The sequence below is a fragment of the Motacilla alba genome, chromosome 1, assembly GCF_015832195.1.
Source record: "Motacilla alba alba isolate MOTALB_02 chromosome 1, Motacilla_alba_V1.0_pri, whole genome shotgun sequence".
Lineage (NCBI taxonomy): Eukaryota > Metazoa > Chordata > Aves > Passeriformes > Motacillidae > Motacilla > Motacilla alba.
In genome coordinates, this window is record NC_052016.1 from 85883003 (window position 1) to 85897385 (window position 14383).

The 14383-nt window shown below is 37.1% G+C and overlaps 1 protein-coding gene across 5 annotated transcripts in view; it reads left to right on the plus strand.

The window, feature by feature from the left end:
* The window catches only part of PCCA (propionyl-CoA carboxylase subunit alpha), a 273068-nt gene that overhangs the window by 208678 nt on the left and 50007 nt on the right, over positions 1-14383 (plus strand). For all 5 annotated transcript variants that reach the window (XM_038134386.1, XM_038134414.1, XM_038134404.1 and 2 more), the window contains one exon: positions 6003-6056. In XM_038134386.1, coding sequence (XP_037990314.1) covers positions 6003-6056 — 54 coding nt within the window. The remainder of the gene's footprint in view (positions 1-6002; positions 6057-14383) is intronic.

Sequence of the window (14383 nt, forward strand, 5' to 3'; positions counted from 1 at the left end):
TTTTCTCAGGGCAGTCACAGACATCATCAGATCTGGAATCACATGGCAGCATTTTGACTGCATGATTCAACCCCTTACAGGAGCAAGATGTATCATGGCATGCCAAAACAAGGGTGAAGCATCCAGAAGTTCTAGTCAAGTTGTGATTTAATGTAGTAACAGCAAAAATTTAGAAGTTTGCAGAGAAGACTGAATGCCTAATTATTGTATTGTTGTAAATCTCGGGTTGAAGTAAATGTCCTTTAGATTAATTCTTTACTAACATCAAATAAACAGTGTTTCCTGTGGAGGCTTTTTTTTGGTTGTTGTTGGGGGGGGGGGGGGCAGACAGGATTGTGTGGTTTTTTGTTTTGTTTTGTTTCTTTTTTATTAGTTTTAAAATCTGTCATCTACTTCTTTGTAACACCTACCTATCTCAGAGGATTAACACATGAACATATTTACAAGGCACTCTCTGTATATGTAATAGCATACTTGCAGTGGTTTTAATATTTTAAAAAAACTTTAAAAAGAAGTAACAAGTAACAGTCACATCGGATATCACATAAAGAAATATTGGGAAGGATCTGTGTTTCTGTTTTTCTGTTTATGGGAGGACAGAAATTGTCAAGTCATCTACTGCAATTGAATCCCAGGCATTAAGAGAACTCCTAAAAAGTAGTGATATGGTACCTCAGCCTCTTAGAAGCTGCACCTGCACAATTATCTGTGTGCATTGATGCCCTGTAAGCCACTCACCGTGTATTTAACATCTGTATTTGTACTGTTTGGGAACAAATTCCATTTAGCCCCTGGAAAGGATCTGAGGTAGCTTGCTACAGGTGCCCGGGGAGGCCAGTATTTCAGCATTCTGGCAGGATCCCTTTTAATGGGAAAGACTGCTTCAGCACAGTGCCACTAACATTAGTCTCAGACATCTTTCACAAGTCAGAGCACTTCACATACAGCACTTCATCTGTTTCCCCACTGGCTGACTGCTGCCCTTGTAAGAACCAGGGAAATGTGGACATGCCGTGAGGAAGAACAACTCACCGAGGCTTCTTTTACTATAAAGTGTGAACTGAGACTGGTAATGGCTAAGGGTAGAGCAGTGCACAAAATCAGGCTAACTTCCCATCTGTAGTGTAATGCTCTAGGGGGGAGACAATGATGGCACCAGCAGTGCAGAATGTTAAATTGTGAAAAACTGGGGTGATTCCCAAAGTGGAAAGGCTTGTGAGGGTGAACAAGTCTGAATGTGCAGTGCAATATAGACAGACTCCGGCATACTACAAATCTTGGTCACATTGCTAGTCGGGGATTGCATCCCTCTGCTGGGATTTTGCACAGTGCAAAGGCAGTGCTGAAATGAAGTTCTGCATGCTAGAATGAGAGGGAAAAATGAGACTGGTAAGGTCAAATCAATCATCCTTTTTTGCTGAGAGGATGACTTAAAGGTTTCACAGCTACTTCTGCAGCTTTTTCCTCCTTTCTGACCCAACCATGGGACTCCACAGGTAGGAGTGACATGGGTGGAAGATGGAGTTTCCAGATGTCCGAGCACCCTCATGTATACAAAATCTCACAGATTAAGTACTAACAAATGAATCTGTTAGAACTTTACAAAGTAAATTACTGTGGGTTTTTCCCCCCTGACTTCCCTACGGTGGAAAGAATTTGTTTTTTAATTAAACCTATAAAAGGATGATTCTGGCCTGTGTTTTGTTAGGTGGAATTTTCAAGAATTTATAAGTATTCTCCAGAAGATAGCACCCTCCTTTTGAAGTTCCTGGCCAAAGATGTTCAGAATTTTTGTTAGTGAGCAGTTGAAATGAAGCAATAGGAGCTGGGCTGCAGGAAATTCTGCGTTCTGAAAAATAGCACCATGCTGGGGTTTGCTCAAAATTTTATCTGTAGCCTATCCATAAATTTTCTGGGCTTGCAGTTTTGGTTTTGGTTTGGTAGTTTGCTACATGTTTTTAAACTGGGAATATAGCCATGCCATAGCTTCAAAAAATTGCAAAAATCACTGGCTGAGTGACCATCTGTATATTTTCTGTCTTCACAAAAAAAAAGAAATGGTCTCTAGCTTTTACTTTCAGCAAATAAAGCCAGTATATAGTAGTTTAAGATAATTGTGTTTGAGAAGGTTGTGTATCTATTTATCTGATTGCCTTTGCCAGTTCAAATTAATTCTGAGTTTGGGGGATATCATTACTTTTTCATTTGTAAGCAAAGCAAAAAAAAAATTTGCTTTTGGTCTACTGGAGTTTCTTTGTTTTTGTATCATTGCTTCTCTGCAGCTGCTGCCTTCCAGTAGCTTGGAGAGTCTTAGAGACCAGAAGATTTGTGGAAAATATTCCAAGATCTTGTTGTTGTCTAATAATGTCAGTTAAGAATGGCTTTCAGTAATATATATATATTATGTTTTCTTGAGCTGCTTTATCCTTCTTCATGTAAAGGTTGTTATCATTTTTATCTGCTAGTGCTCATCCATTGCAGGCTTAATGCAAAGCTGATTGTAACCCTACTGCATCTTACAATGAATACATCATTGATACCCAACTAAGTGGAAATAATTTTCTATGGCAAAGCAGAAGAATTTAAAGTCATATCACACTACCCTCTTGTAACTTACTGGGGTTTACAGATTAAAATGATTATTTATGAAATGACTGTGGTATAGCATACACAAGATAGAGGAGGAGAATCCAACACATTTTGTATGATTGTATGCACTTTTCTATTTCTGCATGTGTGCATAAGCATTTTGTTTGTATATACATAGCATATGCAGTATAACATACTGTAACCTGTGTGTGCAAAAATACATGTAATATTTATGTAACACTCACACCCATTTGACAGCTTTGAGACTGCAGATGGATTTTTTGAAGTTGTGATTTTTTTCACATTTGAGTTAGCTTGTTACTTTCTCATAAAGAAAAATATACTTTTAACTCACATAATACTAATTAAGTTAGTCTGAAGCTCTGTGCCCTAAATCAACCAGAAAAGAAATTTGTTATATCTAAGATAGCATAATTTATGTCAACAATGTAATTTTACTGTATTGGCAGGTAAACACACGGGGGTGTTTTGTCTTTGAACAAATGATAAATTTCCCTTGCCTTTTTGCTGTAAACCTCCTAGCAAATAATTTGCAATTTATTAGGAGAGCAATGACAATGCATATAATTAGCTTTTCTCTATTGTTACCTCTATTTGATTACTTTCCTGCTATCACATGCAATATGAAACCATCTATTATGAGGTATAGAATATGTAAATATCTAACTTTACAAGAGAAACTGGAGACTGGTCCTTTTTCTAAAGAGGTGGGAAATAAAAGAATAATTGTTAACCATGTCCTTTCATTTTCTTGAAAACATCAATTACATTTACAAATCCCAGAAACACAAGCCTGCCAGTGGAACAGAAATAACTCTTTTCAGAAAAATCTAATCACATCTAATAGCTGAAATTTATTTACTGTAATTTGAAACATTAATTATGATAATGTTCTGACTTCTTTTGTAACGCAGTTCTCAAAGCCTGGCAGTTCTCTTTTTTGTTTTGCTGTAACATATGTTTTGTGACTTGGAAAATTTCTCTATATTGCTTTATTCTTTGTTTTTTGCATTCACCTGTGAGGGAAATTTCTTTTTCCCCTCTGTTTTTTAACTATTTTCTTTACTTTCCCCATTATTCTCCCCCTACCCTCTGTCACCCAGATGTTAATTTAAGAGATGGATTTTAGTGCTTATACTGACTTTAAATGCAATTGACACTGAATGTAATGCTTTTTTTGGACATAGCAAACAGTAGCAGTGGGAAACTGCTGTAGAGTGATACCAGTGTGCTCCAACAGTGTCAGGGCAGGAAAAATGCTGCTGATATCTTTGTCTTGACTTGAGGCTGAGGCATTAGAAGGTGCCTTCTTTATATACATATTTATTTGGCTTCATTAAAGTGGTTATTAAATTATTTTTGCAAGGGCTTGGTTTTTGCTATGCTAGCTTATTTGGCTGTAAGTAAAGAAAATCTGTGTGAGGAAGTACTTTAATGATTTGCTTTTCAGTTGTGAAAAGTAAGTCAAGTTGTCAAGATACCTGGCTTTACTCTGAAAGCCTTAAAAAATGACAAAAGGGCCTCTATTTTTCTTTTTGTTTTGTTTTGTTTTTTAAGTTGTGTTTTTCTGTGTGACAGGGAGATTAGCCAAAAAAATGGAATTTTTATTAGGACATGAAAAGGTCTCTAATGACCCTTGAAAGCGGACAAAAGGGTAGCACAATAAGTGACAGAACTCTAACGAGGGTGGAGGGCATTCCAGGAAAAAAAGAAATTAAATCCTTTAATTTTTTTCGGCTTGCCATTTTCTGACAGCTTATCAAGTGGTTGGGACTTGTTTGTTTTGGCATGTGGTTCATTCATTGTAGGCAGCCGGTACTTTGTTCTTCTTTGTGGTTTCCAAAACCTGATTGTGTTTATCCTAGACTGTGGGAAAAGTGTATATTCCTGTTTCCTTTATAAAAGTAAACGTCAGGTTTTGTATGAAATTTTATTTCCCATATTTTCCATTCCATTAATCATTATTGTTGAAATATGTCAGGCTCTGGCACATCACCCTTTGTTTTCATATGATTGTACAGATTGCGATGTCAGTGTGTGACCTGTTAAGTCAAAAAATAAGCATGTTTGGGCTGTAGTAATTATTACTTCATAAAGTGTGGCTGAGGAACATGCACCATTAGTGAAAAGGGATTAGGATTTAATTTATTGCTATTAAAATTGTTTTGGGGATATCTAGCTGTTGTGGTGCAGCACTTTCTCATTTGGTCTAGACAAGACTTAGGGGAGCCATGATTAGGGCTCTTCATATACCTGGAGGTAGCTGTAGAAAGGAAGGGAATAATCTGTGTTTCCTGTGTGTAGTGAAACAGATGAGAATTAATATGAGTAATACAGTTTGAAGTAAGGGTTATTTAAATCAAATATTAGGAAAAATGTCCTAATGGAAAAGATGCAGAACAGTGTGATAAATTGCTTACGGAGGCTGTGATATTTTTGCAATTGAAAGATTTTGAGAATGAGTTAGAAACACATCATTTGGGAGCAACACTGGTGTGTTTTGATTCTGCTGGGAGTCTTAGGCTAGAAGATCTCTCAAGGTAATTTGCAGTCCTGTTCATATGATTTTTTGTCTTTAAAATGCTTCAGGCTTCTGTGCAGTTCTTTGCAATAATACTCATCTTCTCAGATCTGTGCTTTAGTACTTTTATGTACACTTGGCATTGTGTAAAATGAGGGCTGTGTTCCTTGAGTTAGGACCCATGTGGGCCATAGCTTAGATAGTGGGAATGAAATGTGAGAAAAACATTTTGACACTGAAGGAGAAAATGATTCACAGAAAGAAAGAATTATTTATACATCTTGCATATTTAAATTATGTTTAATACTGTGTGAAACCAGTAATATATTTTCTCTTGCATTGTCTTGCGGCTTACTGACAATGTAATGTTTGGAGACTCTTTAATAACTTCAATCAACTCCTGAACCACAGTAGGTGACCAGACATTTCATAAGGTCATTTTTTTTTCCTGTTTTCAAAGTAGCATCATTGGAGGTTTGCATTTTAAAAAGAGATTAAAATGTCTCTCATTAGGAGAGAATGAAGATAATACTAAATGTGAGTAACAGGAATACAGAATCACAGAGGTGGCAGAAGACTCATTATTCATGACATTCGAGCACAAGGTTGCTCTGTGTTGTACTTGGCCATATTTGCCTTCATTGTCCTTCAAAAATAAATTTTATTAAGTTGACTGAACTAAAACCAAAATCTGAGATGAAGTATAATTTAGACTTCCAGTACTTCTGTTCAAGGAAATTATTTTATCTGTTTAATGTATAGATTTATGTTTTAAATTATTTTTGATTGCTTTACAGTGATGTGACAGAGAAAATGGAATGGTTACAAATTTTGAGTTGCTTTAATCAATCCTTACATTTGTGTTTTTCAGCGGATTTCTCGAAATGCCTCTGGAGAGACCAGCATTCAGTTTCTAGGCACAGTGGTAAGCATGTAGTAACTGTGTATTGAAAAGAGTTAAATTGGTAGAAGAATATAATGTAAACAGAAAGTAGCTAAATTACACTTCTAGTACATTTGGGGGTACACTTGGGGTTATTGAGGTCAGTATTATGTGTAAATATTCTGAGTTTAGCAGGTGAATATAGCCGAACTGAAGCTAACTTCTAAGGCACAATATCTGTGTTCTACCTTTCTATTGATTCAACTCTGCATCTGTTTCACTTAGAAGGGATCTAAAAAGTAACTGCTTGTAGATTTGTAAGCTTATTGCAATATAATGAGGTTTGGTGCACGTCAGGATCAATCTGCATCAACTCTCTGATCTCTATAGCTTCACCATATCACATAGCCCTATATCCCAGAGTGGATATCCCAGTAACTGTCTTAGGAAAAACTGTTTAGTAATGCAATGTGCTCTGTTCTTTTCTCACTCTAACCAGATATGGTAGCTCTGTAGTTCTCTCAGATTTTGTTTGCTGAATAGAAGTGTGCCTAAAATCCTAATCAGATTTTATGTTGTTAGACAGAATTTACTCCATAAGATTGTTCTGTTGAGCACTCATGTATAATAGACAAGTTTTGTGTTAGGTCATGGATGCTTATATACATATGTACGTGTGATTGAAGCAACTTCCAGTTCTGTGATTTGCATGGTTAAAATGCAGCCATTGAATTTTTCTAAGTTCCATATGCATCTAAAAACAGTTCTGAAAAGGAAATACTTTAGAGGATACTTCAATTTTAAGTTGTTCTGCTTGCTGCCAATAGATTTCACTGTAGTGATATTAACAGTGAAAAGCCTGTGAATTAAACATTCCATTTGGAATTTAGTCCTAATGTCTTTGTGCACTATTTGTTTTGGACACAAATGGATTAGGATTGCATATGGTCATGCTTGCATTCTACTTGTGATTAGTTCTCCTGCAAGTCCTGTGAAGCCATTGCTGGTAAGGTGTAACATGGTAAAGGTCAGCTTAAAAAGAATACCTTACATGTTTGTTTTTAGAAATGAAAAGTGCCCCTAATATTTTTTAGTTCTATAAATACATCTCTGTGTATGTATATTTATTTGTCTTAATCACAAGTAGAGTAGCAGTAGCATAAAGACATAAAAATGAAGTTTTGTTCTGCACTGTTGTATTTATGATGATGCTTCGGCTCTGGAGTTACAACCTGTGTATGTGAGATTGCTGCTAGGTGGCTGATCAAATAGTCTTTATGTGAGGAAAAAAATAATTACACCCAGTAGATAAGATATAAACACAAATGCAACTTGATAATACTGGCTAGATTTTAGTTGATTTCTCTTTAAGTGGGTGCTTTAGTAGGGAAAATTCTGATTGTGTACTTAGTGACATTAAATATTAAAACTGTTGTTCAAATTAGATATGAAAATATTTTGTATTCTTTTGTTAGAAGTACCCTGAAGTCTCACAGACCAGGACTCATATTCTAGGCCTAGTGCAACAGGAAAATATTAGAAAAGAGGGAATAGAATTGATGTGCTTTTTGTGTTAGGAAAAATGATGATGGAACAGCTAATGGATCGTAATATATGTTAGATCTTGCTGACTAGCTCATGTGTGTTTATTGAATCCTAGTTATTTGGGGAAATCAAGTTTGTGATTACAATGAAAATTCTCAGGAGGACCAAACGGAAAAGCCTTGAGTACTCTGAGATTTTTTTATTTAATATAAATTATGCACGTCTTGCTGATCAAACCCAGAGAGAGAACTTCAGCAATCAGGGTAGAGAAGCAGTAATGAAGTCTGCTTCCCAGGGTTTGTTCCAATATCAGTTTTCCCATAGAATCCAATCTGTGCCTGTGCTTCTCTCAGTTCTTCTACCCCACTGTCCTCCTTCCCCTAAGTCATGCTTTTTCATTTATCCTTCGCTCATTTAACACCCTTGTACTGTTCTGATTTAAACTTAATATGCTCAGTTTAGGTAATGGGGGGGATGATACAATGATATCCACTACAAATGTCTGCACAGTCTGTATGTGTGTACACGTGCACACACAAAATGTAAATGTTCCAACCAAGAAAATGTCATCCTAATGAAGGCCCTAGAAATACATCTTGAGTTCACCATTACTCATCTCTTATTAAACCCTTGCTAAGTGCAGTTGACTTAGGAAGTGTTTGAAAAGAAAATTTAGCAGAAAAAGACTCTTGATTGCCTATTATTATTTTTATTATAATGCATTGTAATCAACATAATAAACAGCTTGCAAAGTTACTTCTCTTTTATTTTTAATTTTTAATTTTTAATTTTTTTTTATTAGTAGCAAACATAAAGGACGGCTCTGAGCATTCTGTGTTCCTTTTGATCAGGGTGAATGTTGATGCCACTCCAGTCGTACCAGGCAGGACTGTGCTATGGAGTGTACAGACCACTGACCTGTCCAGCAGAATATATTTTTAGAACCAGCTTGTAAGGAGCACAGCTTGCCTGGCTTGTCAGGAAGTCATCAGCTTCAACAAATGGCTTCACTTGATTTTTTGACATTGGGCTGTAGAAACAACTCTGCTGCTGGATTTTGACAAAACACAAGCCTCTGCTTCAGGAAGGCAGCTTGACACTCTGAGGGGAAGTGAAAACTGTGCTTCTCTATCAGAAATATCCTGGCTGTTCCAGTTAGTTAGGTGGAGGACAGGGAAGACTGCATTGCAGATGAAAGACAACAGTATAATATGAATTTTGCTGCATAACATATGGTAAACATCTGGACAGTAAGACGATTGTTTCTGTTAGTGTAGCAGCATATTTCTGTTATTTTAGAGGAGAAGAGGAAAAATCATGTTGCTTTCTCCAGGGATATCATAGCTTTGAGTGTATATTGTTAGCATCACTTGGGGGTCTACATGGATTTGTAATAATGCTTTTGTTTGTTTCTGATCATGTGTAGAAATTCATTGCTACTTGAGCATTTCTCTTCTCTCCAAATTGTAGTGCCATTAGATAGCTTATTTTCTGCAAATTGTTTTTTGATAGAGGGTTGTGAGTCTCAAATATGATAGGGACTCATGCTTTTGGAAGATGTAGGAGGATGTTTTTGCCTGAGGAGCAAGAAACTTTTAACTGTAAGAAATAGTTGTTGAATGGGAAATTGCACTGGTTTGGTTTAATTTTCTTGTGAGGATAGCATTTTGAGTCCTCACTAAATTATTGCAGAGGAGATCCTCGGTTATTGCTGTAATTGAGATTTTTCATGAGTTTTTGTTCATTTGTCCCCTCTGATGAATGCCACTAGATGTGGTGTGCTGATGGAGTCCTGCTATTTTGCCACTTCACACTACATTTATTCAGATAGTGTATTTATTAATAGCATTACCATAACAACAAGTAATCTGGTTGTGCTATATATTGTACAAAGAAAAAGGAAGCAAGACAGTACATGATTCAGATTAATGTCCAAAACTGTGTCTAAAAGCAAGAGTGCAGGAAGTAAGGAAGCAGTCCTTTATGGGGTGTCTCCTGTGTGTAGGCAGCTCACAGAAGTAGGTTTGTCAAAAATGTAGAATCACAGAATTGTTTAGATTGTAAAAAGATCTCCAGGATGATCAGTTCCAACCATTAACCCAGCATTGTCAAATCTACCACTAAACTATGTCCCCAAGTGCTATGTCTACACATCTTTTAAATACCCTCAGAGACAGTGACTGCACCACTTTCCTGGGCAGCCTGTTCAATGTTTGACACCCTTTTCCATGAAGAAATTTTCCAAATATCCGATCTGAACATCCCCTGGTGCAGCTTGAGGCAGTTTTGTCTCATCACTTGTTACCTGAGAGATGAGACCAATCCCCACTTGGCTACAGCCTCCTTTCAGGCATTTGTAGAGAGTGTGAAAGTCTCCCCTGAGCCTCCTTTTGTTCAGGCTAAGCAACTCCAGCTCCTTCAGCTGCTCCTCACAGGACTTGTTCGCTAGATGTAAAGATCATATAAAATAGATACATAAAATCTATAGAAAAACACTAAGATGTATACACAGAGCTTCTGTTTCGGCCTCTGCAGTTCAAAAAAACTGGATGTTTGACTACTCAGAAGACCAAAGTCCACCCTTCATTCCTGTCTTTCTAATTACCCTCCATTTTCTGTTGTGTCTTTTGTCTTTTCGTTCCACCTTCTGTTCTCTTACGTGAGAGGAATGTTTTTGGCTGGCCCACTGCTGGCCCCAGTCATTTGTTGGTTATTCAGGCCTCTCAGCAGGACTTCAGCAATGAAATACGTCTGGGCAGGCAGCCTTTAACACTAAGAAAGCTGCGAGTATATAGAGAACTGCAGATTATTGTGCAAGCATTAAACGTATTCTAGACTCTGTGTAGAATTTAAAATAAAGAAGTTGTGCATGTTCAGATAATGAGCAGCCTGGCTCCATCACGTCCCTAATGCCATTGTCAGCTTTGGGCTGCAGGCCGTGCATGACAGTGATGCTCTGCTGACCCAATGGATCACTTTCCTCAAAAGAGACAGTCCCTGTCCTCTGCTCATCGCTTATGCTGTTTCTTTGATCTTCTCTAATACCACAGCAGAAATATAAGCAGCTATTCTTTTTTTCCTCTGAGGAGCAATGGAAGAACATATACCTGACATACTGCTCAGTATATTATTTAGCAATATAGGGGAACACAGTATAGGAACCCACATGGAACAGGTTGGAGTTACTTGGGCTTAAGAGTCAAGCTATCTTGAGGTGCTTTCTGAGTTTCCTAGCACTGTTTTCTTGATTCATGCATCTCACTGGAGATTTTTCCATTACCGATCGCCAATGGAGTGCTTTTTGCCACCTTTGATTTACAAAATATTTGAAGTTTTGCTGTGGTAGCTAATGCTCATTTATGATTACTAGTAGCCTGTTGATACTATAATCCTTTTCTTCAGCCTTTTTGCAGACCAATTTAAAATAGTCCTGAGATCCACCACTACAACCAGGTCTTCAAATTCCAGGTTGAGAATACTGAATTTATGAAAAGTAGTCTCTGTCAAGCCCTTGCCATACTTTTTAGCATAGCTGGCATATATTCTAATGCAGTAGTAATCACAGTTAGTATTAATGAGTTTTGGGTTTTAGCTACTTGCAGATAACTTGGCAAAGAGAAATTCCATATGCAATCAGGGTTCTTAGTTCTGTATCCTGTTCATGGCAGTCAGAAATCGAGAGCTTTACGTAAAGGCAATCCTCAAAATCTTTGCCTTTGCTCCTGTCTTACAGTATTTTCTTATTTCAGTCGTGTATTTAAGGTAATCTTTGGAGCTACAGGACAGTATACTAGCTTTTCTCACTGCTGATTCTCCCTTTTGCTCCCTCTTGCCATGGCTTATCTGCTTTTGCTTCAACAGCAAACTTCCAACTTTTTGTCCCATTACTGAGGCTTACAAATTGTCCTGAAACCCTGCAGTCTGTGTATAATCTCATCAGCAGACAGCTTCCTCCTTCTTTTCTCCTTCTCCCTGTGTTCTTATACAGCTCTGGCCGTATGAGTCTGATTCAGCTCACAATAGGAAATGTTTAACAACCTGCTTCTTTCACCCTTAGAAATCGTTGCAGTTCTTAACAAGTTCTTTTCTTTCTTTATGCTTTTCTTTCTATATGTGACGCTTCTGAAATTAGATACTGAAGATTTATGCAGACTTTCAAACATTGGTTGAAGACCTGCAGAGGTTACAAAGGTGGTATTTATTGGAATATATAGAGTACTAACCACAAGAAAATAAATATAGGCCAGTAGGTGTTTATTTTGCAAGCTAATGTCTTTTTAATTTTTTTTTTTACTCTTCCTATTCATAAGATTAGGGTCCCTGCTGATCAAAAGGGAATTGTACTGTTATATAGGTTTTATTTTCTTTTCATCCATTTTCAGAGGCACTGTGAACCACAGTGCTTCTAGTAGTAGAACTATCATCAGTGGCATTTCAGTAGTGTAAAAGGTGTCAACAGAAAAAAACATGCAGTTGTTTCTGAAAACAATAACTTCGTGGATGATGAGAATCCTGAGACTGGCAGCAAGGTGCTGCAGTATTCTGTGGGAAGTGGGTAACTCACACAACAAGGATTTCACTTGGGAAAGTAGCGACCATCATTAGGACTTGGTAGTGAGAATTGTTCCAGTCCATGAGGTGTGAGTGATCAGGTGCAGTCACACAGCTGCATATGCTGTTCTAATTTTGATTTTCTTACATATTATTTGCATGTTTTAAAGCAGAAGGTATAGTGAATATATTAAAGCTGTCTACTGGGGCAAGCTCAAAAACACCTGAGTGATCTAGAAATACCAGTGTTACCAAAAGCCATGTTCCTAAAATGAAAATGATCAGACTATTTTGGAAATCTTGCTCTGTTTTCCTTTGGAAAGAGAAATAAGAAGGTGCTTGGAGTTCTTTCTGAATTTTGCTCCTGTGACTTAAAAGAAACCATAAGTGACACAAGTTCCCACAGGACAACTTGCAGTCTGCCTGAGATCTCCTTGAACAAGAGGTGGTGGTGCTAAGATGAGGCTGAAGATGCATAGGTGCTTGTTGGATACCTAATTGGCTGCTGCCAAATTTCCTCTACCGGATTCTGGATTTGTTTCTGTAACAGAGCCAGTGCTCTTCAGAAGACTTGTGAACACAGAGCTATGGTACATGGGGGTAGATGAACTTAGCTTTCCTTTGAATTAATTTGGCTGAAATGGATCAGCAGTTTAAATAGTGCAAATTGGATAAGGAGCTGCGAATAGGGATTGAGAGGCAGAAATCTGCATTGCAAGCATTGTGTTCTTACAAAACCAGGATGGAAGTAGGCTATTGCATTTAAATTATAATGTTTTGCTTTTTCTGTATTAATTTTTTATCTTGGTATTTTATCTGCTGTTAATTAGGGTTTTAATTTGCAGAAAAAAAAGTGATGACATCACAAGTAGGTCAGGATTTCCATTAACGTCCTTAATGTTGGTGGATTCTGCAGTGTGTGTATAGTGGTCTTTGTTTATAATAAATGTGGCCCCTCATCCCTCAGAAATAAGCAATGGAAAAGCTAGGATTTTTGATTTTCCATACTTCTTTTGACAAGTTTCTTTCTTACTGAGCTCAGTAGCACTTTAAGGACAAGGATTGAACTTGGTTGGTTAGCCTGTTACTTCTTGGAAGACAACTGGGCAGCTTACCCAAAGGCATAACTCAAGTGATTTATTTTGGTAGACTATGATCTACCACTGAAATAATTATTAATTGCTTAATTTGGCCAAAGAAATGTTGGTAAGTTTTTTTTAAGCTGTATCAAGACTGTTACCTCATAGTGAAGATGAGCATTTTCTTATGCAGATGTTTATTAAACATACATGTAGCCCATGTTTTTGAACAGCCTTTTGATCTTCGCAACTTTGGCATGTACCCAGGAACTGTTTAGGAGGTATGAATTTATATGACTTCAAAGCTTAACCAGAAATCTTAATGAAACAAAGGCATAATGAAGTTAGTAAAGCTAATTTAAGTCTCTGAATGTAAATTTTAAATGAAGTTTTTATTGATAATAAATATACTTTGTTTCTCATTAGTCTTCTAGGCTTCAGTGGTAATATCAGTAAAATAAACATGTTTTACAAAGATTTAACATTAAAAATGCTATTAATATGACCCTTGGTACACCAGCACAATTAGATTTCAAAGTGAGCATTTAGGATGTAACAGCGATTAATGACAACCATCGAAAACAATTTTGAACTCCATCAGTTTAACTCAGGAGGGTAAACTTAATATGATAATTTATCTAGTTGAATTGTATCAGCTTAGCAGGAAAGTATGCAAATATGTGACCCTTACCTAGAATCTAAATGGATGCTGTGCTGATAGATTTATCAGTTCCATTAAAGAACTTTAGGGAACTTTGGAATTTCAGCAATTGTTCCCTTGGAGGTTGAAAACCAAACCTGATCTCATACTGGGACCATTCTGGTCTGCATATTTCCATAATTTGCCTTTGCTACTAATATGACAGCAAGACGCAAATAACTGTTTCTAATAATATCAAATGGAGTTGTGGAGGACAGCATTTTAATGTAGTAAAAGACCTCCCCGTGGGGTTGTTATTGCCACTATAGAACAGCAGTTACACAGTTGCAACAATAGTCTCTTAATTGATTCGTTTAATTAGCAAGAGATGAAGCTTGTGCTGCATCTTGTCATGTGTTATCATGGGGGCGGCTACAAAGAGAATCTCTGCATTTGTCACTCTATACAGTCAGGTTTAAGCAGTGTAAAAGGCATTGCACCTACGGAGGTGAGCCTTGGTGAGAATGTTTTGTGAGTGTGCTTTCACTCAGGTT